Genomic DNA, 26,332 nt, shown 5'->3' with positions numbered 1-26,332 from the left:
ATATTTCATTTCCCAGGGCTAAAAGAATGCTTCTTCTCTTGTTTCTGAGTGATGTTGAGTTATTGCCATAAGGTGAGATTTTTTTGCAGAGTAGATCACCATTGCTTTCCCTGACCTTCCCCGTTTATCTGGGTTTGGGACCAGCATATGGTTGATAAATTGTATAAAACCAGACATATCATTAGAAGCCAAAATCACAAGACTACGCCTGATTTACTTGGCCATGTCATGCATGCAAATTCATTGGAGAAGTCAGTGATGCTAGGAATGATTAGTGGAACAAGAAGAAGAGGCGAGCGAAGAACATACCAGCTTCATAATATCAACACTGATACAAAGATGAACATCCAACAACTAAAAGAAGTTGTGCTTGACAGAGTAGCATGGAGAGCACTTGCCTATAAAGTCGCCAAGTGTCAGACACACTGAGTGGTTAAAACCACAGTCTTTGTTTCTATTAACAGTTTCTCAATATTCCCTACAGGGCCATCTCCATGGCTCTCTACATATATATAATAAATTACATATGATAAATATTTTCTTCATTCCATAAATATATTTTCAATAATAATTATAAATTGAATAGCAAAACAAGCTCAACTTTATGCTGTACAAGGAATTTCAGATGGGTAGAGCAAGTTGTAACTAGTTTTATGGAAGACTTTAGATTCAAGATGACATATATATATTTATATGTTTTATAGCAGTGATGGAGGACCCCCAGTCTTTAGATCCAATCTGATTGCCTCACAGCATCTTGAATTAGTTCCTTTCCTCCCTAGTATTTGAGGTCTTTATTTCACTTGATTTTTTTCTATAAAGTTAATGCTCTATCAGAAATGCTTCATTTTAACTTAAGTGATCTAATTTTGATTTCAGGGTATGGATGATTTACAAGTTAGATCTGCTGCTACAGACATATTTTCTTATCTGGTAGAATTCAGTCCATCTATGGTTCGGGAATTTGTAATGCAAGAAGCACAACAGAGTGATGATGTAAGAACCATGCAGCTTTCTTACAGATATATATTACATTTATAAGTAAAGGTAGTGGCCATTTCTAGAATCAAAGTTCTTGTTCTGTTCAAACCAATTATTTTCTGTTTAATCTTGTTCTTCCAACCCCTAAAAACATGCATTTGTTGTTTCAACAATACAGTTAAAGAAGATCTTAACAGTTGCACTTGACTAGCTAATTAATGCCTCAAACAGTATTGCCTGATTGTAAAGTTGGTGTTCACTCACTACCCAATTGCTTGCTCTTACCATAGCAGCCGTTCTTCTTCACTTTTGCCCCTTAAGTTTATCGGTCACTTTCTTTCTTTTTATGGAAACTCTACTTCTGGAAATCAGATGCAGAATATGGATTGGAGGGCTTAATAGTTAATTTCACCTCCTTGATTTATTAATAGGCAGGCATAAAAGGGAAATATGGATCCTATTAAATAGTTGTATGTAAGTTTAGAATGCATTCAGCCATGTTTTTGTTATTATAATTTTAAGTGTTTTAACTGTATTTTAATGGTTTTGTTTTAATTATATTGTTTGATTGTATGTTTTTTAACAGTGTGTGCTACCCAGAATCACAAGCATGAGATGGGCAGTTGTATAAATTAAATAAATGACATGTTGTTTAGATAAATTTGATTAATAATATAAATTCCCAGCAAATTTCAAGAAGCAAGATCTAAACAGAGATTGTTCTAATAGTTTAATATTTTTCTTATCTACAATTTTGTTCCTATGTAATGAAATCTGGCGCTTACACCACCATTGTTCTGAATAATCCTAGGCCAGTGATGGCGAACCTTTTAGAGACTGAGTACCCAAAAACTGGCCCTGCCCCACCCTACCCTGCCTGCCCGCAGGGCCACAGATCGCCCAGGCAGCCCAGCAGCGCCATGGCCACGGCCTCTGCCAGCGCCCTGCAACATCAACTGTGTGCAATGGGATGTGAGGGCAGAGTCTTTTCTACGCTGCCTGGCTGCCATGTCCTTGGCTGTGGGCCACGCTCGGGGGCAACTTTCCTCCAGGGAGGCTGCTGATGAGGAGAGGGTCACAGGGGGAGGCAAGGCTGGGGCAATGGCACGTGTGCCCACAGAGAGGGCTCCAAGTGCCACCTCTGGCACGCATGCCATAGGTTCACCACCACCGTCCTAGGCTTTTCCCTATTTCATGTTGATATTACGTTACAATACTGTCATTATCATCCCAACTGGGGTGGTGTGTAAGTCTTCATGCAGAGTCTGGAAAGTGAGGGACTAGAAGGGAAGAAACATAGAGGTCCCATTTGCCAATAAACAGGCTTTCCAAGAATATTGATTCTGATAGTGGTTCTTTGCACGGTCAACTCACCCTGAGGATCAGGTCCATGCCTGAACCCACAGCTCCTGTTAGAGCTTTAAGTGGATGCCTTGGCCTGGAGGTTCTTTGCCCATTTTCAGTTTGTGCATCAGTAATATATCCTAAAATACAGTGACAATTACTATGCAGTTTGATTGTTGCAATGCACTCTATGTAGAGCTTCATTTTAAGACTGTGGAATCGTCAGTTGGTACAAAATGCAGCACATGCTACTATTTAGTGGTCACTGCAATGATTGCCAATTGGCTTCCTGGCCAATTCAATTGTTGATTATTACCAATTACACCAATTACAATTACATTTATAATTATAATTGTATGGAACCGAGCTAAACCAAACATGATTCTATTCATCCTGTATAGTCTGAAAAAAGGGTATCCTCTGGATCCTACCCCTACAAAAAATATGAGGGGTGTGAGCCACAAGTCTGGCTTCTCTGCGAATACCCTGTGTTATGGAAAATGCTACTTCCATAGTCATATGACCACATTTTGGGTGCTCAATAATCAACATTAATTTAGGGCTGTTTGCAGGATCCCACAGTCATGTGACTACAATTTACAACATTTTGCTGGAAACTGGTGTTTATTTCCAGTTTCTGGCAAAAAAAATGACCCACAGCAAATGCTGGGTTTGCTTAACAGCAGCTGTGTTCACAATAATCACCACAAAAAAAGATTGGTCACAATCACATAATAATACACTTAATGATCGTCACACTTTACAACTATAATTGTAGACTCAATTACAGTCATAAGTTGACTGTAGGTATCTAGAGAAACAAATAGGCTCAAAAGAGTAAACTTCATCAATGTATAATGTTTATTTCACTACAACAGGGGTCACCAACCTGTGGTCCGCGGCCCACTACCAGGCCATGGACTGTTGGCCACTGGGCCGCGTGAGTAGCTGGCCAGTGCATGTTCATGTGCACGCTCACAACCCCCACTCAACGCTAGCGTCGGGGTTAGCAATGATGTGAACATTGGACGGGCATTAGCATCACTATGAGCACCCCCCCACCAGTGCTAGCGTCACAGCGTCATGCAGGCGCTGTCGTCACTGCAAGCACTAGCATCGTGGCATTGCACAGCCGCTAGCATTGCCCCAGCATCAAGCGGGAGCTCGTGGCCGTTTGTGTCGCACACACAATCACAACCCTGTTCGTGCACACACAACTGTGTCCACGTATGCATGTGTTCGCACGCGTAAAGGCACCACCACCACCCTGGGCCACCATCCCAGAAAGGTTGGGGACCCCTGCACTACAAGGTTATTTTAACACAAAATTTCCAAAACACCTCTGTAATAAATATATATCAATTGTTATCTTTAGGCAGAATGTGGGTACAAAATATTTGAGAGCTATGAAGTTTTAATATTGTTAATTTTTTTAAAGCAAGACATAACTTATTTTTGATTTGTTACAGGATATCCTCCTCATAAATGTAGTCATTGAGCAAATGATTTGTGACACTGATCCTGAACTTGGGGGTGCTGTTCAATTAATGGGCCTCTTGCGTACTCTAATTGATCCTGAGAACATGTTGGCCACAGCTAATGTAAGAAAATGGAAAGGGGTAAAGAAACTTTACTGTCTAAAAAATACATTTAATAAAAACTTTAAGCATACTTGTTAACTTTTGAAAAATTGTTTAGAACATTTTACAATTTGAGCAAATATTCTTTGACATGTTTTTCCTCTGTAGCTTTATTTTACAAAATTGTTCACATAGCATACTGCCTATCTGTATTATCATCAGTATACAGAGATTTCAGATGTTTGACTCTTATGTTTACAGATCAGTTATTTCTTTGATTATATGTTATGCTTGGGTGATGCAACTCTTCCACAATAATGTCTCCTGTCCATAAGCCAAAAAAGTAGAAAGTTATATCTGGGGGTACAGATTTTGTCATTGCCTACAGATTACATTGCTACATGATCCGGTCTGTAAATATTTTAAAATATATGCAGCGATTACAGTAGAAATAGTTTGGGATTTTAGTGTAAAAGGCCTCAATTTACTGAGGACAGGAAACATAATTAGCTAAACAATGTACTGCTCAAAGTAGTTCTTTGAGCAAGCTAAACTGTGAGATGTAATTGGCTAAAAGGTACCAATGAGATCGATAGCCGAATAAGGATTTGAAGATGGATTTCCAGATCTAGTCTAATATTTGAATTACTACATGACATTACAAGGATCTCCAAAAGTTATGCACGTGGGATACAGGGCAAATAGGTTTTACAGTAATATTGGCAGTTTAATTTGTAAATTTCTGCCATTATTATGGTTTGTCATGTAATCTGCCAGATGTCTATGGAGATCTCAGTCATCCAGGTCATGGTTGTCCCAAAGTTTCTAAAAGAATGCAAATGACCAGCTGTCTGCGAGGAATATAAATTCTTCCATTCCCCACCATCCAGTCACAGCTGAAGAAGCTTCTTGGATGAGACGCGAAACGTCTTCAAAGACAAACAAGAAAGTTCTGTTGCCTCCTAAAAAACCTTTGGGATAGTCAGCCAGTTTAGACTGGATTTAATATTTTATTTACCTTTTGAGGCTTTTTCAGCGACCTGGAATAGGCTGATGTTGGTCAGTGATGTTAAAGATACCATCACAGCTTGTAAACTGTTCCAAGTAAAGTTGCTTTTTGCAATGACTTATTTTATCAATGCTGATGTTGTCCAAGGGGTGCTCCAGATTTCACCCAGTGCCTATCTTTGCTTTCTTTTGCCAGTCAGTTTACTTCTATTTGCTGGTCGTTGTACAGGTAGTTCTTGACTTAACAACCATAGTTGAGCCCAAAAGTACTATTGCTAAATGAGATGTTTGTTAAGTGAGTTTTGCCTCATTTTACAACCTTTCTTGCCACAGTTGTTAAGTGAATCACTGCAGTTGTTAAATTAGTAATACAGATGTTAAGTGAATCTGGCTTCCCCATTGACTTTGTCAGAAGGTTACAAAAGGTGATCACATGACCCTGAGACATTGCAACTGTCATAAGTATGAGTCAGTTACCAAGCATCTGAATTTTGATCATGCAACCATGGAGATGCTGCAATGGCCATAAGCGTTAAAAATGGTCATAAGTCACTATTTTCAGTGCCGTTGTAAATTTGAACATTCATGAAATGATCAGTTATAAGTCGAGGACTACCTGTTTTTGTGATTTTCTCCAGTTCTTCTATTCTGCTGTCTCCAGATACTGCCATGTCCACTATGCAGACTTTCATGTCTTTCTTGTAAATCTGAGGTGTTATGTGGCAGATGTTGTCTGTTTGAATTCTAAACTCCTGGAGCACATTAATGTCTTTGTTTTCTATTACTATGTCTATTTGTGCTCCCATCAGTTCTTGATCACAGGGAAATGGTACTTCTTGCAGATATTCCGATGCATCATTGTTGCTACATTATCATGACATTGTCTATAGTCAGCCTATGTGACCTCCTTGGTAGTCCACTGTTTCTTCGGCCTCTTTGCAGAGGCAGCATTTTATGTCTGTTGCTTATTATTATTTTAATCCTTTGCATTATGACATTTTCAAGATAGCTTGAAGGACATTTTAAAGTAGATGATAATAATGTTAAAGAATAAGTCAAATAAATAAATTTATCAAAAACCACAGTGTAAGAGCCTGAAATGTTTTTTTTTTTAAATGTACCAGAAGAATTAATACTTTTTGCATAAAAATGAGTAACTGAAGTGTTAGAGCAGAAAATGGACTAGCTCAGTGGTGGCGAACCTTTTAAAGACTGAGTTCCCAAACTGCAACCCAAAACCCACTTATGTATTGCCGGGTGGGCGTGGCCCACTGGGTGGGCATAGCCCACTGGATGGGCGTGGCCTGTGCCGCCCGGATCTATGCCTCTAGAGCGATTTCGCGTGCACCCCCCACGGCCAAGAGAGAGCAAGAGCGCAGGTGTATGTGGAGAGGCGGAGCAGCCTGGTCCCACCTCCCTCTGGGGTGATGGCCAGCATGCCCACAGGGATGGCTTCGTATGCCACCTGTGGCACCCGTGCCATAGGTTCACCACCATGGGATTAGCTCATCTCAGAAACTGGTAACACCAAAATGATACTTAGATTGATATTGCAGGCATTGGGTAAAATGACCGATTCTATTTGTGAGCTTCATAACTTCAAATATTTTTATAGTGTTGTTAATATATTTCATATTTATGTTCCAGAAAACTGAGAAAAGTGAATTTCTAAATTTTTTCTACAATCATTGTATGCATGTCCTCACTGCTCCACTTTTGGCAAATACATCAGAAGATAAAACTGACAAAGGTAAAATTATTTCATGTTCTCCTTTGTTATTCTTACTCAGGATCTATGCTTGCTAAATAAAGTTAGTAACAGAATCATATAATATAACTTTGTATTAGATGAAACATGTATCAAGACCAAATACGACAGAAAGAAACCTACAATCCATCAGCCAGAAGGCTTTAAGACCTTCACATACAGCCTATCAAGATTCTTCCCTGGGAGCTGTTTTTTTCCTGTTCCAATTGTCCATATAAAGAAAGATAGAAGCAGTTATTTTTCTTTTTTTTATAGTAATGTTATTAGAGATTACAATTTAGAACTATACAACTAATACAAACTAATACAAATAAAAGAATAAAAAGAGAAAGGGAAAAGATAGAAAAGGTAAAAATATAGTTTAAAAAATATAGAGAGAAGTGACTTCCCCTTTATGAGAACTATAAACAAATTTAATAACTTATCACTTTCTCTTAAAATAAAGTGAACTCTTCTCCCCATCCCCCATCTCTTATCCATAAACCCATAAAATATCACCATTTCATTGTGATGTCAGCATAAATCTGTTAAGGGATATCAAATATAACAACATATCTATTTTAACCTTGATTAAATAAACCAACGTTATATTCCTTCCTTTTATTTCTAATTCTTCAAAGCTTTAACAAGCTTTTTTTGTAAATCCAGCACAGAAAAATTATGCAAGTCACTGTATTGGTTTGTTATTTGTATATCCCTTTTAATTATTAAGACATTAGCCAGTTTCTTTTGTACCCAGTTGAATTGGGAAAGTGCTGACTCTCAGGCATAAGCATTGTCATAATTTATGTTTCTGCCCGCTTAGTATGTTGTGGCAGAATGGGTATGCTCCAGATCCCTTCTATTTAAATCAATGGTTCTCAACCTGTGGGTCGGGACTCCATTTGGGGTCGAACGATCATTTCACAGGGGTTGCCAAACAATGCAGTCCGCCATTTTTTCCCCCTTTTCCTTAGCTGTGCTCCTCCCTTTTATTCTATTGGCTTTTGAAAGCCAATAGAATAGACTCTCTTGAATAGAGTCTAATTCTATTGGCTTTCAAAAGCCAATAGGAATTGTCAGGCTGTCTCTGCCCTGCTGAGCCTGCCAAAAGTCCCATTCTGCAAACGGTGCTGCACCAGTTGAGTAGTCCTCGACTTACGACCGGTTGGGGGTCGCGGCATTAAAAAGGTTGAGAACCACTGATTTAAATGATGCTATCTTGTGGTATTGAGGAAGCTTGCCTTCTCTATAAAGCCCCTGCCAAACTGAAATGGCATCCCCTCATAAATATGGACAGTAGCCTCGCTCCTAAGGTTCTGAAAAGCACTTAAGACCTGGTTTTATTTTCAGGCATGGGGTTAATACCTTAGTGTGGGACCTCATTTGGTTTGATTTGTTAACAGTTTGATTGTTTTAGTCCAGGCTGCCTGGAAGGTTGCATATTTCTAACTTTTTTTATAGTTTTGTAATTGTATTTTTAAGCTGCCCAGAAGTCTATGGGAGTAGCAGCTATGATAAATTTTAACAGTAACAACAACATATAAAAGGGTTTTTTTTTTTAATTCAGTAACTGCCAGGTGTGAAAGACCAGAACCATATGTGAAGTTCTAATAAAACAGATTTATCACTCATGCCTATGCACAAGAATATTCTCAACTAATGATTAGTACTTGCTAGAAGTTCATGGTGGGTTGGACTTCGTACATTTGTGGCTACATAGGGATTCTATGTTTCTAGGTTCATCCCTTTTTGACCCCAACCCCAGGCTCTGCCACTACTCCTCCTACAGCAGGCATGTCAAACTCGTGACGTCGCATGATGTATCACAACTTTTTCCCCACTGCTGGCAATGGGGTGGACGCGGTTTTGCCTTGACGCATCCAGCCCATGGGCCGGCAGTTTGACATGCCTGTCCTACAGTAACATCTTTATTGAGTTGTATTGCATATATGCTGATTAGAGACCAGCTCCTTGCTATTTTGTGTGAGATGTATTGAAATTCAGATAAAGTTGGGTGGGCTGTAATGTTGTAACTTCTGTGATGATAAATGAGCATCTTCTGGTCTGTTTGGAAATTAAAAATTTCTAGCCTTAGCAAGAACAAGGTTGCAAGTCCAAAGACAAAAGAGTTCTGAATTCCCACAGTGAAGGAATGGATTGTCAAAATGTCAGAACTGGTGGAAATGGCAAAATTGACCTGTTTTGTCAGGGAGAAATCAATGTCCTTTTTTAAAAGACTGGAAACCTTATATATACTTTTTGCTTAGAGAAGAAAAAAACATAAAATGATGGTTTGTGGATTTAATGATTGAAAAAGATGACAGTTAAACAAGGGGATGAGAAAATTTCTTGAATAGTTAAGAAGAAAGATTGATAATGGGTTTATTAATATCTGATGAAAAAAGTCATCTAGTAAACATCTACTTTAGATTATTTAGCTTTTTATCTTTTGTTTTTCTTTGCATCATTTTTCTTTTTTCTTTCTCTTTTTTTATTAGATTTATTTCTTACATATAAAGGAAATCTAAGAAAAAAGAAAAAAAATTCCAGCCCTGAAATGAATCATATTTCTTATCTAATATACTTTTTCTATACCATAGATACTAAGCAGGAAACTGACACATTTCTTTTTATTTTTTTTTAAAGATGCTGTAGTTGCAAACAAGAATAATACCATTTGTCCAGGTAGGTAAAAATTATTGTGTATAATATATGTAATCTTCAAATAATTAAATGATGTGCAAGATTATGTCCTAAATTTTAGATTTAATATCTTGAGTTTCCCCTGTTTTTGGAAAGAAAAAAGGAATTCACAGTGCAGTTTTCATATTAAGTATGTTTTCAGCTCACATGTAGGAAAAATTGCCCACTGTGTTCTACCTTTAAGCAAAATCATTGTTGCTGTTTTAAATTTTAAGAATAATTTTAAAAATAACAACCTGCCTCCAGAAGTTGTGAATGCTCCAACAGTGGAAGTTTTTAAGAAGAGACTGGACAACCACTTGTCTGAAATTGTATAGGGTTTCCTTTCCTGAGCAGGGGGTTGGACTAGATGACCTCCAAGATCCCTTCCTATTATTATTATTATTATTATTATTATTATTATTATTATTATTATTATTATTATTATATCATTTTTGCTGTTACAATTTCCCTAGAATACAGTAACTGTATAGTTTGTCAGGATGGAGTAAATGCTCTGTTACAGATTCATAGATACATATTTTTCCATTAAAAATTATTAGAATCTAATTGGTACAGGGAATAACAATTATCTATGGTTATAACTTCTTAATTACCTTTTAAATGTACCTTTTAAAGAAAAGATATTTTTAGAATCCCTGCTTGTGCATTAAGAACCTGTTTTAATTAATGACATATTTAGCTTTCTGTTTGCATTACAAAAACCCTGCCTGTATTAGAAGTCATAATTCAGGAGTAATATTTGTGTAATTCTTCATAGAGCCTTAGTTTTATTTATGTTTATTTTGCAGATAACTATCAGACAGCACAGCTGCTTGCTTTAATTTTGGAGCTGCTTACTTTTTGTGTGGAACATCACACTTATCACATCAAAAACTATATTATGAACAAGGACTTGTTAAGAAGAGTTTTAGTCTTGATGAATTCAAAACACACCTTTTTGGCATTGTGTAAGTAGCAGCAGAGTTTTCTCTTAAAGATACATTTTATTTTTATTTATTAAATTATATGCCACTTGTCTCACTGTCAAGTGATTCTGGGTGGCTCTGCGCATTGTTGAACTCATTCACGGCTATCCTGAACAGATGAATAGAGAAATACTATTGAGAATTTTTTTTAAAGTTTGAGCAAGGACTTGGTAAAACTCAGAAACTAAGGTGGAATAGTTGCCTGTTTGTAGTCTTGTCGTTATCATGATCTATTGAATCAGCAAACATAGTGCAAAATAAAGAGAAAGCATACACTTATAAAACAGAATTAAATATATCTCACTGCATAATGGAATCGATGGGGTGGTGCATATCATTTATTTTTCCTTTATTCCGCAATTCAAAATCTATAAAATTCCAAATAATTCGCTAACTTGAATATGTTTTAAGATATCAGATCACTTTTGTAAATTTTTTCATTCCCAAGGTAAATTCATGTCCTCATGTGTATCAAAATTTCAGAACACGATATGGGGGATAAACTGAATACTTCTAGCTTGTGGTTTATGTTTGGCTCAGATTTTAAGATGTGTTATCTTAGTTCCTTCTGCAAGTGTTTCAGAAAGTATTTTAGGCTCATTAGTCCACTGTAAATAAAACTTTACTCAAAAAGATAATCAGTAATTAGCTTCACATCTGAGTAAGTCTTGTATCCAAACCAAGTTGTAATACTTGGTGAAATTGACAGAAGAACTTGAAATTTTTTATTAGTTTTCTTCTCTTCTTGTGGCTGGTTCAGGACAATTTCAGGGTGCCTTCTGTCCCATGTATATGAAGAAATAATGCAGCTGAAGTGAGCCATAAATTGCGTTTATTTTAATAAGTGTCATCATATTATCAGTCATAAATTATATTTACCATAAAATTTATCATATAATATGCCATGTCCCCTTTCTAATATAAAAATGGAAACCATCCCCCCCCCTCTCTCCATATATATTAAAAACAATAATAGAAACCTAAATCCCTGTATGTCTTTTTATGAAAATTAAACATTGACACCCTCCCCAAAATTTTTCCTAATCCCACTAGATGGGCCATGAGAAGAAGTGAACAAAGGGAACAGAGAAGGCAACCCTGTGAAACTTCAAAACGGATTTTTTTAAAAAATCCAGATAGTGGTTTTCATTATTTATTTGTTTATGCCTTCAGTGTTTCTGTACTGCTGGCTCCAGAAAGATTCCCAGGGCTTGATAACAAAACTGTAGTTTAAACGTACCCTAAATACAAAACTTAGCATTTCATGATCAACCCTCTTGCTCTTCATTAACTAAATGGTTATGCTTGTACTTTTTAAATGCTTTCACATTTCAGAGGTATTGTTAACTTCTCTTGGTTAGATCCAAGGGGTTATTGTATTTGTAGACTCCTTTTTTAAATACAATTCTTATGCAATTTTTTTTGCTGCTCTACTCTGAAGTAGAATGTCTGTTTAAGATTTATTGTAAAATGCAAAGAATGTGAGAAAAGATATAGGAAAGACAAAAAATGCTTTTAATATATTAATGTTATAGGTGCCCTTCGTTTTATGAGGAGGATAATTGGCCTAAAAGATGAATTTTATAACCGTTATATTACCAAAGGAAACTTATTTGAACCAGTCATAAATGCTCTTCTGGATAATGGAACTAGGTATAATCTCTTGAATTCAGCAGTCATTGAACTTTTTGAATTCATCAGAGTGGTAAGTTTTGTCTGTATTTTTCAACTTCAACTTTCAAACATAATTGTTTTAGGCATAGAAATACCTCAAGATTTTAATTGTAAAACCACAATAATAAAAAACTCAGCAATATCAAAAGGCCTCTTCTATAAGGCTAATTGTAAGATGAACACAAGATGAAAGGACCTTAGTCTTGGTCCGTTGCTTATACTTCCTGATCTTTTTCTGCTAGAGCCAATAGTTAAGCTGTATCTATATTATTATGGACACCCCTCTGCTGTTCATTAAAGCAACTTCTATGGCATTCACTAACTTTAAAAAGTAGATTGCGTAAAGCGATAGCATCTTTCTTCAGAGTGATATAGAAGCCTGGAAAAAAAGATTACCGTACTTTCCGGCGTATAAGATGACTTTCGCAAGCTTTAAAATTGGCGCCGAATTCAGGGGTCGTCTTATACGCTGAGTCGTCTTATAAGCCGGAAATAACGATAGTTTCCAGCGTATAAGACGACTTTCTAGGCATGCGACTCGGCGCCAAAGATGGGGGTCGTCTTATACGCCAGGTCGCCTTATACGCCAGAATATATGGTATGTACTTTAATAAATTACAAAGAGGTACTGCATTCATCAAGTTATGAGTTTAGAATCATCTTCAGAGTACTCCCAGTAAGACTATGAAAATTCTTTTTGTACCAAAGTTTTCAGTAAAAACATCTGCTAGATCCAAATTAAAAGAAACAATGAACACACAGAATTAAAAGTAGATAGTGCTGGAAACTGGAGAGGTTTGATGCCAGGTGAGCTTTTTTGGGGGGAGGGTGTCAGATGGTAAGATTAAAAATATATAAATCCTGTTCTGCAGTAAGTGCTGAAGTTGATTGTAGAAATTTTCCCAAATGAGTGTTGTTGCTTAAAAATGGTCCTAATGACTAATTTTATTCTAGCATTGATATCAATAGTTGCTAAAGAAAATAATAGAAATAGAGCTCTGACATTGAACAGAATTGTTGCCCAGAGAATCACACAGTTTTAAGCCAGTATTTTAATTCAGTTTCAATAATACCTGAACAGAACAAAATCCTAAAGCTGGGATGGGCTCAGGACTCAGAATCCAAATTACAGGATCTCAGACAAATGCCTTTTAGCCTCCTTTTGAACACATCCAGCGATGAGGTGGCTGTACCTCTCTATATAATTTATTCCATTGTTGAATTGCTTATACAGATAGGATGTTGTTTCTAACATTCAACTGGAATCTGTCTTTGTGCTCTCTGGAATGAGAAAAAAGAGATCTTTTCCTTCTGTTTAATATCCTTTCTATGACTATTCAGTCATTTTTCCTCGAGCCTAAACACACACTTGTTCTTCAATCTCTCAACACAGAGATTTCATTTCAGGCCCTCTTATTATCCTTGTCGCAATCTCTGAATCTGTTGCAATTTCTCTGTATTCTTAAAATTTTGTCCACAGAACTGAATGTAATACATGAGTTGGAACTAGTCAAAGCAAAATAAAATAAAGTAGAATGATTGTTCTTGTGATTTAGAAATTACGCATGCACCAATTCTGCTTAAAATTACATTTATCGTTTTGGAAATTACATCATCCTGCTTGCTCATATTCAACTGGCAATCAGTTACAAGTAAATATGAAGTCCGATATTCTCTCCCATTTCTTGTGATTTCATTTCCTAAATGAAAAATATTGTTTCTGGTACCTTTTCACATTACTTTCAATTCATTATTATAACATGTCAGAATTATTTTAAATTTTATGTCAATTTTGTATCATCTGCAAATTTAATGACCCTCCTCTCCACCTATTCATCAAATCATTAATAAAAATACTGAAGAGCAGAAGACCCAAGACCAATCCTTATGGAATCCCATTTGATCCTCCACTCAGGTTTGATTAACAACTAATGTTGAAGTCAGATAATCCTCGATTTACAGCAGTTCATTTAGTGACCATTCAAAGTTACAATATCACTGAAAAAAGGGACTTATGACCATTTTTCATTCTTATGAGTATTGCAGCATCACCATGGTCACGTGATCAAAATTCAGATACTTGGCAACTGACTGACATTTATGTTGCAGTGTCCCAGGATTATGTGATTACCTTTTGCGACCTTCTGACAAGATTCACTTAACAGCCGTGTAACTAACTTAACAACTGCAATAATTCACTTAACAATAGGAAAGTCCAGTTGCCTCATGAAAAAGCATCTTTGGAATTTAACTAGACAGTTTCTCTAAAATTCCAAAACATTATTACATGATTCATGCTCTCTCAATGTTCCAGGTAATTCCACTTCCTAAATGTCTTCCAAATTGATTAACCTAAACTGTTGTACCTCTTAAAGGTATTTATAAAATAGCTCTTGTGTCACCTGTGCCTTCTAAAGGAAAAATTGTCAGCAAGGGAAATTGGGAATTACCTAGAAGGACGATTCTTGGCACAGTTTGTCACCCAATAGATATCAAATAATTAAAGTCTCCCATCAATGTGCCTCTTTTAGGGATTTGCAGTTTGGTTTTGGAATTCATTCAATTTGTATCGCTCCCCCTCTCAGCAAGTTACTCTGAGCCAGGAGTGGGCAATTAATTATTCCAAGGTGCCACATGAGAAACTGGGACTGTTGTGGAGGACTACCACTGTCCCACCCTCCCACACCAACATGCCATCCCCTGTTGATGCCTTAACACCCACTCCTGTCCCAACTCTGATACCCCACCTCACACTGCCAACCCCATGCTTCTGACACCACTGGTTGGACAAGGACAGCCAAAGAGCCATACATGACCTGCAGGCCATAAAATGCCCAAATCTGAGGGCAGTGAACAAGATATAAATACAATTGCAACAATGCAAAAATTAAAATACATAGCAGCCAGGAAAATATAGCCCATAATCACAAATACAACCAAGAAATTGGTGCCTGTAGAGAACCAGGTTTTTAGGGCTTTACAAAGGCCAGCAGGGTCAGATGATTCTTATCTCTGGAGGGAGAATGCTTCTTAGTAGAAAAGCCCTATCTTTCTGAACTGATGGGACCCAAAATATGCCCATGCCTTTTTCTGAAACCCTTTCTTCAGGATTTTCTTATCAGTTTAAAGCATTCCCAATCAAGGGTTCCTGTTGTGGTCAAGTACATTTTTATCAGTCCTTTTGAAGTGCAGCTAATGTGGTATCAATAGCCAGTCATCTAGATAATGTTAGATGTTGGTCCCAGAAACCAAGTGTGTCTTATTTGTAGTATTTTTCTTTTCCTTTCTGGTCCATTACCACGATTAGAAGGGAAGACGAGAATGCCACCTGAGTGCCCAACGCCTTGAATTTCCTTCTACAACTTTTCAAAGTCTCTAGTAATACAAATTGAGCTATTCTTTGCATTGTAATTTATCTCCACAAGCATGGAAGTATGATTGTCAATGGATATAGCCATGTTGGAATTAATCTATCAAAGATTAAGAGTCCTGTGCTCTTGACAGATAATGTGGCTCACAAGCAGCATGTGTTTGCTTCATCCTCTTACAGTAATGAATCACTAATTATCGTGACTCTCTGTCTTATAGGTTGATATAGTATCCTTTTTGCCTTCCTCTTTCATCTTGATTTAGAGAAAAACATTCTTAGGGGCTTCCCCTTAAAGTCTATAAAGCAAACACCTACGACTACTCCCATTGTGGTTACTCAATGATCTAAACCAGTGTTTCCCAAACTTGACAATTTTAAGGCATGAGGACTTCAACTCCCAGAATTCCACAGCCAGCAGAATCTCCCCAGAATCTGTAGTATCCACAAGAAAGCCAAACTCACACTGATGCTAGGACAAAATTTTGCAGGTCCATTTATACCACAAGACTACTTACAATTTTTTCTGCCTTTAAGGGAGAGACGGGGGGGGGCACTCCTATAGAGATACCAGCTTTCATGAGATCAAAGACATCTTTAGATTCTCTTTTATCTTCCTTACTTTTGTACAGCAATCCACTTGCTTTGCTTCCTTCTTCTGTGTAGCAGGTCAAATACTAATGTGATGTAGTAGAGGAAAATTATCCTAAAGACATGTTGTTGGCTCTTCTCTTCCATTGTAGGAGAAACATTTGTCCAATGATCTCAGGATTCTTATCTACAAAGTTTTCTGTATATTCAAATTACCTATTGTCTCAGTTCACTAATGTAGAAGAGAAATGTGAATCACTTTGAATTCCTTGTAGTCCTGTTCTTCAAGAGAGAGGTTGAAAAAAAACAAGTCTTTTGCTGTCATAAATTACTGTAACTTCTATGAGAGCTTCATATTAATGTTTCTTTTTTAGCTGAGTAGCACTAAACTTTTATTTTGTATTAATGCAGGAAGATATCAAATCACTTACTGCCCATATCGTTGAAAACTTTTATAAGGCACTTGAATCTATTGAATATGTTCAAACATTCAAAGGCTTGAAGACAAAATATGAGCAGGAGAAAGACAGACAGAGCCAGAAACTGAACAGGTACACACCTTAAAACTAAAATCTAAAACCCAGTACTAGATAGTCTATCTTGCAGGTTCCTGAGCCGTTGTTGTTTGTTCCATTAATATTGTTGGTGATATGCATCTTTCTTATAGGTATTATATTTAGCGGTGCACTTTTTTGTCTCAGGATTTTCTCTATATAATCCATTTCTGTCTGCAGTCTTTGTTTTAGAGATATCCTAAAGCTCTAAAGTTTTGTTCTTAATTAATTTAAAAAATATATTTCAAAATTTCTAAGCAACCAAAAACATTCAGATTTTTATGCTATCAGGAAGGAGGTGGTGGTTTATTCTTGGTTGGGTTCTGTTTTATGACTTTCAATAGTGCCCTGAAAGATGAACAGCTAAATTATTGAATGATCCCCAGATATTAATTTTCCCCAGTCATATTAAGAATTGCATTTTGAAAACAACTTTGTGAAAGCTTCTAGGGCAGTGGTTCTCAACCTTTTTAATGCCGTGACCCCAACCGGTCGTAAGCCGAGAACTACTCAACCGGTCGTAAGTCGAGGACTACCCAACTGGTCGTAAGTCGAGGACTATCCAACTGGTCGTAAGTCGAGGACTTTCCCTGCCCGGGAGCGCCGCACATGCATGGTGCCACCCCCTGAGCTGGCCGAGGCGTAGCTGGCAAGGGGCAGCGACGGCGCAGGGCGACCACTGGCTGGGCCACCAGCTGGCCCAGCCCAAGGGTGGTAAGGCACCCGCCGGGCCCCACGCGTGCCAGCAACCCTCCCTGCGCCTGCTGGCCTCCCACCCCTGGCCCTCTTTTACTTACATTTTTAGTAGTTGCTCAGCAGGGAGGGGTGGAAACTTCCAGACAGCTCGCCTTCCCTGCAGACAACTTGCAGCACCATTTGCAGAATGGGACTTTTGGTGGGCTCAGGAAGGCAGAGACAGCCTGGACAATTCCTATTGGCTTTTGAAAGCCAATAGAATTAGAATCTATTCAAGAGAGTCTATTCTATTGGCTTTCAAAAGCCAATAGAATAAAAGGGAGTAGCACAGCTAAGGAAAAGGAGAAAAAAATGGTGGACTGCATTGTTTGGCGACCCCCGTGAAATGGTCGTTCGACCCCAAATGGGGTCCCGACCCACAGGTTGAGAACCGCTGTTCTAGGGGCTCTAACCAAGCCTTTAGTACAGTTTACAAATAGCCTTGCTAAGATATTGTAGAAGATGGGGTGATAAATCAAGTGACAAATCCGGGATTTGTCATGGAAAACGGAATAGATATTAACTGCATCATCAAGCATGTCAGTGCAAAACTAATAGCAATGAATTTTGTTCCTTGAAGCATTAGAGTGTTCTTAAAGAGGACATTTGCTTACCCTGTTTGTTTGGTGAGCCAATCCATCAGAAGATACACGTTTGTGTGCATTTGATTTTTCTTTTATTTGTATTAAGGAAGTAACTTTCTATATTACCATAGAATCTATCATAAGCCACATTATTATCATCTTTAGAACTTAGTTGAGTATTTTAGATATTAAAGCAAATTTTCTGGAAACATTTTGATAATATTTTAAGAGCATAATTTTGTTTATTTATAAATCAAAATAAATGAGGGTCTGTCATTCTAGAAAGAGAATGACTAAAAAAAATAGTGGAAAGAGAATTTAACAGATCTTGCAATCTTCCCATAATAAAGATAAAATATATAAGGGCTTGATTTATTAAATCCAGATTATGTTTAGAACAGAAAATGGGTGTTATGCTTTCACCTGGCCTTTAGTTTAGAAGGAAACTCATGAAACTCTATGTATTGCCCTCAATGTTTTAAAAGATAAGCCTAAAATAATAGCAACATTAATAGCAACAAAAATATAAACTCTCAGAACTATTTACTAGTAATCTTTCCATGCCATAACAACCAAATGTAATTTGGCTTTATCAGTCTTATTAGCAGTCACATTATCAAATTGTAAAAGTTTTTTTGTGTTGTTTGTTTTTGTATGTTTTACAGTGTCCCGTCTATACTACGTAGCAATAGGTTTCGTAGAGATGCTAGAACTTTGGAGGAAGATGAAGAAATGTGGTTCAACGAAGATGAAGAGGAAGAAGGTGAAGCAATTGTACCACCTGTAGAGAAATCCAAGTCTGAGGATGAATTTCCAGAAAGTTATGAGAAGTTTATGGAAACGAAAAAAGGTATTTTTTTCTATTTTGTAACACATGCTATTTCTGTGTGACTTGATATATGACCACAATTGGGAACAGAGTTTCCCTCATAAATTATCCAGTCATAACTCGAGTCAGGCAATTTTATGACAATTTTTATGGTTGTCGTTAAGGAAATCCAGCTTCCCCAATGGGAATCTTTCCTGAAATCGCAAAAGGGGAACACAAATTATGGTTACGTGAATGTAGGATGCTGTAGTCGGTTATATTTTCAAGCCAATTGTCAAGAACTTGAATTGCGATCCTGTGACTGTGGGGGTGGTGCAACCGTTATCAATGCAAATATAGGTCAAAAAAATACTTTTTTAATGCTATTGTAACTTTGAACTGTTAAACAATCATAAGTCAAGGACCATCTGTATCTTACAATAGAATGTGTTGGAATATTCATGAGCAGGAAGAGTCATGTGGTAACTCAGTCAGCCAATGTGAAGAAAGTGCTACTGAGTCTGTGCAAAAGGGTATTGAGTTAGGAGCTGGATTTCCAGTCTCAGGTTTGTCTATGTATCTCTCTGTAAGAAGTCTTCAATTGAGCTATGTTGCTGTAAAGAAGAATGTATGGTATCGTAAAAATTTTTATATGAATATAAAGAAGTTGTTTTGAATCAGAATGTTTTAAATCTTCTAAATGGAGCTGAGAGCTAGTTTAGTGCAGTGGTTAAGCTTAAGCTAGAAACCAAGAGATTATGAGTTCTAGCTCCACCTTAGGCAAAAGGCCAGTTGGGTGCTATTGGGCCAGTCACTCTCTCTCAGCTCTAGGAAGGAGGCAGTATCAAACCATTTCTGAAAACCTTGCCAAGAAAACTGCAGCAACTAGGAGTTAGTGCTAACTTGAAAAGACAAAAAATGAACAAAACAATGAAGCTACCAAGCCTTTTCGGACAGAATCTCTGTAGATGACATGAAGACAACCCATTCTATTAGATCTTATTGAGTGGGTAAATATTACTGGGAGGAGATCTTTAGGAATTTCAGGCTTGAGAATATGGTTCATGAAAAGCTTTAAAGATGGCATTCAACAATTTGATTTGAGGTCAGAAGTAACTTGTGCAACTCTTAAAGCAGAGGTGTTATATGGACTCCTTGATGTGCATCAGTTCAGGCTGCTGCAATCTGGACTAGAACTACTTTTCAAATAATCTTCAAAGGCAGTCTCATGTGAAATGTATTGCAGTAATCCATCAAGAAATAACAGGAACATGAGTGACAGTAATTCTTCTGTTGAAGGAAAATTCATAGTTGGTGCAAAGGATACAATACATATATATCTTGGATATCAAATTCTGACCACGTTCTCATTCAGAACTAAAACTAAAGAAATGGTAATCCTTCAAATCCAGAGGCACACAAATCTAATAAATTAAATTAAATTTCTGAGATTGAGTGTAACCCTATTCTAAACAGCATCCAAGTACCAAGATAGCACTTTGACAGCTTTGTGTATTTGGCCCAGGATCAAGATGTAAATATGTTGATCCTGTGAAGCGGCTTCATATAGCTGTTGAAGAATTGGGGAAACTGTTGAAACTAAAACCATCCCTTCAGGAAGGAAGAAATACAATAAAAATATGATAAAATGGACCTCCATTCCAATATTATCCCCTTTTGTTGCTAATTATCAAGTTTGCCAGATATTCAAATCAAAAGAAGACTATCATCCTTTTGAGCCACCTTCCTTAAGGCAATAATTAAGGAATGAAAGTATTCATTTAAGGTAGCCAGTCAACTGGCTAAAGAAAAATAATCGTATTTCATTATATGGCTAACTGTACATCTGAGCTGGTGCTTTATATATCAAATATTGACGTATTTGTCTATGCTCAGATAAGAAGACAGGCCCTAAATAGATAGTCTTGCTTTTAATAATAAGGGTTTTTTAATGCCAAAATAAATATTAGGGACAGAATCCCAAAAAATGAAGATGAAGCCTGTTTTTCAGGACTCCACTAATGATGAAATACTTTTTTGTGCATTCAATCCACACTAGATGTCTACAATATTAAATAAGTTCTATAAAACAATAATACATTTCTTCCTTTCAATTCTGCTTACAGGTTTCAATAAATTTTCTCAATTTTTCAACCATTTGGGTTGGTCATTTATTATACCATTGAATAACAGAATAACAGCATTGTGAGGGGCCTTGGAGGTCTTCTAGTCTAATTCCCTGCCCAATCACGAAACCCTATAATATTTCAGACACATGGTTGTCCAATCTCTTCTTTAAAACTTGCAATATTAGAGCAACCACAACTTCTGGAAGCAAGTCATTCCACTGATTAATACCATGTTTCCCCGAAAGTAAGACCTACCCCCAAAATAAACCCTAGCTTAATTTTTGGGGGTGGGACTAATATAAGCTCTTCCCCAAAAATAAGCCCTAGTTTTGGGTGAGGCACATGCCTAAAAATCAACCTAAGACGGGGGTGGAGCTTTCCATTTCAGCCAGGGCTCTTTATCACTATTTTTCATTTTTACCAAATACTTGATGACCATTTAGCATACATCTGTTTATCTTATCTATTAAGTAATAGTCAGTTTTCTTCTTCGTTGTATTGCTTTCATTTCCTTTTTATTATCTTTATCCATCTTGGGCAATTCTTTCTCTGAATTAATATGAAAAAATACTAACTTAATGCATTCCAAGGACTTCAGAAATATTGAAGGACTCCAGATTAGTTTCTGTCCTCTTGACAGAACATAGTCTTTGCTAGCAGTAGTGGGTGATACACTCTCAAAAACACTCATTTCCATTGTTTCAATTCTGAAGAATTCTGAAACTGTTTAATTTTTGTCCCATTTGCAAAATTAAACTTGTGCTTTCTGTAATGTTGGTTCCTCTTTTGTCACATTTAAGTTACTTGTTTTGTAATGGAAAGGCTTTGTTCTTTATGTTCCTTTATATATTGCATTATGAATGGATTGATGAATCTGTATTCAGACAAAACTGCATGGGTTTTCAGTATCTTCGTGCAATTTTCTGTTCCATGTCTAGTAAGACATACTCAAATTTTCTATTATTTATCTTGTGAAAGTCTTTGGATTAATCTGCCTTATTTATTCTCATGAAAAGATAAGTATCTTTGACCAGATAATGCATTTCTTTCCATAATCAGTAGATCTCGGTCAAGATTTGATTCTATTAGATTTCTCCAGTACATTTCGTCACTTAGAATAAATAATAATAATAATAATAATAATAATAATAATAATAATACCTTGACGTGGTTGTGGGGCTTCTGTACTCTGAGGAAGATGAGAGCTATGCCAGAGGTTTAACCATACTGGACAGGTCTCATCAGAGGAGTCAGACAAAGAATGTCTCTCCCATAAAAAATATGGTGAGACGTAAATTTCAGAATGCCATACCGGCTCGGATGTCGCCCGGGTTAACAAGATCCGCGCTAGATATTGGAGTTCCTGGATAAATGGGTTACAGGACTCAGGGCTGTTGGCTGAGCAACCAGGGCCAGCAGCTGCAGAACTACTGGAAGAAAAGGTGTCTACCCGTCGCAGATACACAGTGATTGAAAACAAAGAAATAATGATCTGTTACTACAGATCAAGTCCAACAAGAAGAGGATATCTAAAACGAATGCACCAGTTCTGGAAAGAATAACATCCAGAATCAGAAATAACAGAACAGAGACTAGCAGATCAATGCTGATTTATAATACGAAATAAAGTATTCACAGAAACAGAATTGGACAAACTGCAAAGGTTTACTCAGGGCAAAGAAATCAAAGCCTTACCAGAAGTAATTCAGAATGTAGAGGCAAACCAGGGGGAGTTGGCAGTGAAGGAATCCAGCAGAGATACACAACTGTTCACATTTGGAAACCAGATACTTATACCTCAGGAAGAACAAAATCTTCTAACTAAAGAAATAAAAGAATTGAAACAAAGAATAACTGAGCATCTAGAACAGCACAAAAACAACAGAATAAGGCTGTCTGCATTGAAGCTTGTTCCAAAGAAACAGCTAGCACAAGCATTAAAAGATGCAAATACTGCAATATCAAGTATAAGCACCAATTCACTGCAAGAAACAAACCAACTAATGTACAGCACAGCTGCAGTTATAACTAAATACCTGGGATTCAAAATCAACAAAGAAGAAAAACAAACAAACAGTGCACCAGAAAAATGGAAGGTTAGACTAGAAAATAAGATCAGCAAGTTAAGATCACATGCAAGCAAGCTAGAACAGATGAAAGAAAAGAAGCTGAAGAACAAGAAGACCAAAGAATACCTAATCAAGAAATACCACTTAGAAACAAGGAAGATCAAGGAAGCACTGGAAATAATAAAGCAACAAATAACAGCTATAGCCAGGAAAATCAGTAGATATGAAGCTCGAATTGCAAACTATAGGCAGAACCTCCAATTTCAATCCAATCAGAAACGTTTCTACCAATCCATCAATGGAGAAACTGCAAGGAATCAGTCAGTACCTGACAAGGAAGAAACAGTGCAGTTCTGGAAGCAGGTATGGGATAACCCAAAGAAATACAACAAGGATGCGGCTTGGTTAAAAGAGGTGGATGCAAATAAAACAGAAGTTGAAATGAAAGAACTAGTAATAACAACAAAAATGGTAGAAAAAAGAGCAAAGAAAATCAAAAATTGGTCAGCACCAGGTGAAGATGAACTGCATGGGTTTTGGTTGAAACATCTAACTGTTATACACCCACTCATTGCCAAGCAGTTCAACAATATACTACAAGGAGGAGAAATTGAAAAGTGGCTAACAACTGGGAAAACCTACCTAATAATGAAAAATCCAGCAAAGGGGCAACACCAGGTAACTACAGGCCAATTACCTGCTTACCAACAACTTTCAAATTACTAACTGGTGTGGTAGCTGATGCAGTACAACAGCATCTAGTTTAAAACAATCTCTTTCCACCTGAGCAGAAAGGAAACCGCCCCAATAGCAGAGGAACAAAAGATCAACTCCTAATAGACAAAATGATCTTGGAAAACTGCAAAAAAAGGAAGACCAACCTGAATGTGGCATGGATTGACTACAAAAAGGCATTTGACTCTCTGCCACATGACTGGATAATCAAGTACCTAGAAATAACAGGAGTCAGTAGAAACATCAGAAAATTTGTGCAAAGATCGATGGCACAATGGAAGACACAGTTGCAGATCAATGGTGAGAGGCTGGGAGAGGTTAATACCAAGAGAGGAATATTTCAAGGAGATTCATTATCACCATTACTATTTGTTATTGCACTGTTTCCTCTGTCAACAATACTGAATAACTCAGGACATGGCTATCAAACATCAAAAACATCTGCAGACTATCCCACCTCCTTTACATGGATGATATGAAGCTGTATGGAAAAACATCATCTGAAATAGAATCGCTGCTCAACACTGTCCGTATATATAGCCAAGATATTGTAATGGAGTTTGGCTTGGACAAATATGCCACACTTACTATCAAACAAGGAAAAATAGTGAAAACTGAAGGAATCAAGATGCCCCACGAAAATAACATTAAGAGTCTGGATGAGGAAGATTACTACAAATACTTGGGTATCCTTCAAGCTGACAACATCAAGCACACTGAAGTCAAGAAAAAGATTAGAGGTGAATACATCAAGAGAGTGAAGAAGATCTTAAAGTCCAAACTCAATGGAGGAAATACCATAAAGGCAATCAACACCTGGGCAATCCCAGTATTAGGTACACAGCTGGAATAGTGGACTGGACTCAAGCAGAACTAAAAGCAATGGATAGGTAGACCAGAAAAATAATGACAATGAATCATGCCCTTCATCCACGCAGTGACATTGACAGACTTTATCTACCAAGGCAAATAGGTGGGTGTGAAATGCTACAAGTACATCAGATGGTTGAAGAAGAAAAAATGGCTTTGGAAGAATATCTGAAGAACAATGATGAAGATGCACTGAAATTAGTATATCAGGAAGGCTTACTGACTACTGGAGAGACCAAACTGGCCTACAAGAAAGACCAAATGAAGAACAGAATAGAGGCATGGGAAGACAAAGCACTACATGGCCAATACATTAAAAAAATAGCTGGGAAAGCAGATAATAACAAGACCTGGCAATGGCTAAGAGCAGGAAAATTGAAGAAAGAGACCGAGGGACTAATTCTGGCTGCACAAGACCAAGCCTTAAGGACAAATGCATACAAAGTCAAAATTGAGAAGACAGCAACAGACAGTAAGTGCCGCCTATGCAAAGAAGCTGAAGAAACAGTGGACCACTTGGTAACTGTTGCAAGAAGATTGCACAGACTGATTACAAGCAGCGGCATGACAAAGTAGCAACAATGGTGCATTGGAAGATCTGCAAAAAATATCATTTGCCTGTAAACAAAAACTGGTGGGATCATAAAATAGAGAAAGTCATAGAAAATGATAAAATTAAACTGCTATGGGACTTCAGAATTCAAACAGACGAGCACCTGCAACATAACAACTTGTTGATAAGAAAGACAAAAAAGTCTGGATAGTGGACGTGGCAGTGCCTGGAGACAGCAGAATAGAAAGAAAGAACTGGAGAAGATAACAAAATACAAAGACCTACAAATAGAAATAGAAAGACTGTGGCAAAAGCAAGCAAGGGTAGTACCAATAGTGATAGGCTCCTTGGGTGCAATCCCAAAACAACTGGAGCACCACTTGAACACCATTGGCATTGACAATTTCGCTATTAGTCAATTGCAAAAGGCGGCCTTACTAGGAACTGCTTCCATCCTGCGACGATATCTGTAATACCATCAAACATCCACATCTGCCTATCCCAGGTCCTGGGTAAGGACTCGGTAAGTAGACAAAATGCCAAATCCAGTCTGAACATCTGGCTGACTGTGCGATGATCCATAATAATAATAATAATATAGACAAAATGCCAAATCCAATCTGAATATCTGGCTGACTGTGCGATGATCAATAATAATAATAATAATAATAATAAATTTGGAAGGGATCTTGGAGGTCATCAAGTCCAACCCCCTGCTCAGGCAGGTAACCCTATACCATTTCGGACAAATGGCTGTCCAGTTTCTTCTTAAAAACTTCCAGTGTTGGAGCATTTACTGCTTCTGGAAGCAGGTGGTTCCACTGGTTAATTGTTCTAACTGTCAGGAAGTTTCTCCTTAGTTCTAGGTTGCTTCTCTCCTTGCTTAGTTTCCACCCATTCCTTCTTGTCCTGCCTTCAGGCACTTTGGAAAATAGCTTGACTCCCTCTTCTTTGTGGCAGCCCCTGAGATATTGAAACACTGCTATCATGTCCCCCCTCGTTATACCTTGGATGTTTGAGGATCCATTGCATTTTATTTGACTTATACAACCCAATTTCCTAATATGGTGTCTTAATTACTGTGAAACTATGCTATGAAAGTGATTTGTCAACAACCATCAGTTTGTATGTATACATGTATGTATGTATGTGTGTGTTCATTCATATAGCACAAACTTTGTTCCCTTTGCAAAATCATTGCAGTGCAAACTAATTGCCACACCTTTTGGGTGTTCATAGTTTGCTGGGCATTCAGTGACAACAAACATGAAAGTAGTTGTCTTTCTAGTGGTAATGTATGGCTATTTATCTCAATGACTAGTCTAAATA

The 26,332-nt window shown here is 37.3% G+C and overlaps 1 protein-coding gene across 2 annotated transcripts in view; it reads left to right on the top strand.

Annotated features, from left to right (window-relative positions):
• The window catches only part of PPP4R3B (protein phosphatase 4 regulatory subunit 3B), a 49,240-nt gene that overhangs the window by 19,280 nt on the left and 3,628 nt on the right, over window positions 1-26,332 (top strand). Inside the window, exons 7-14 of one of the 2 annotated variants that reach the window (XM_039344368.1) lie at window positions 880-996; window positions 3,795-3,944; window positions 6,561-6,663; window positions 9,310-9,348; window positions 10,158-10,316; window positions 11,870-12,039; window positions 16,378-16,517; window positions 18,505-18,689. In XM_039344368.1, the coding sequence (XP_039200302.1) occupies window positions 880-996; window positions 3,795-3,944; window positions 6,561-6,663; window positions 9,310-9,348; window positions 10,158-10,316; window positions 11,870-12,039; window positions 16,378-16,517; window positions 18,505-18,689 (1,063 nt within the window). The remainder of the gene's footprint in view (window positions 1-879; window positions 997-3,794; window positions 3,945-6,560; window positions 6,664-9,309; window positions 9,349-10,157; window positions 10,317-11,869; window positions 12,040-16,377; window positions 16,518-18,504; window positions 18,690-26,332) is intronic. The other variant, XM_039344370.1, reaches the window with a different exon arrangement.

The sequence above is a fragment of the Crotalus tigris genome, unplaced genomic scaffold (assembly GCF_016545835.1).
Source record: "Crotalus tigris isolate CLP2741 ecotype Arizona unplaced genomic scaffold, ASM1654583v1 scf7180000017903.3850313, whole genome shotgun sequence".
Classification (NCBI taxonomy): Eukaryota; Metazoa; Chordata; class Lepidosauria; order Squamata; family Viperidae; genus Crotalus; species Crotalus tigris.
The sequence above is the reverse complement of the archived record's forward strand: the minus strand, read 5'-3'. Positions and strand labels throughout refer to the sequence as shown.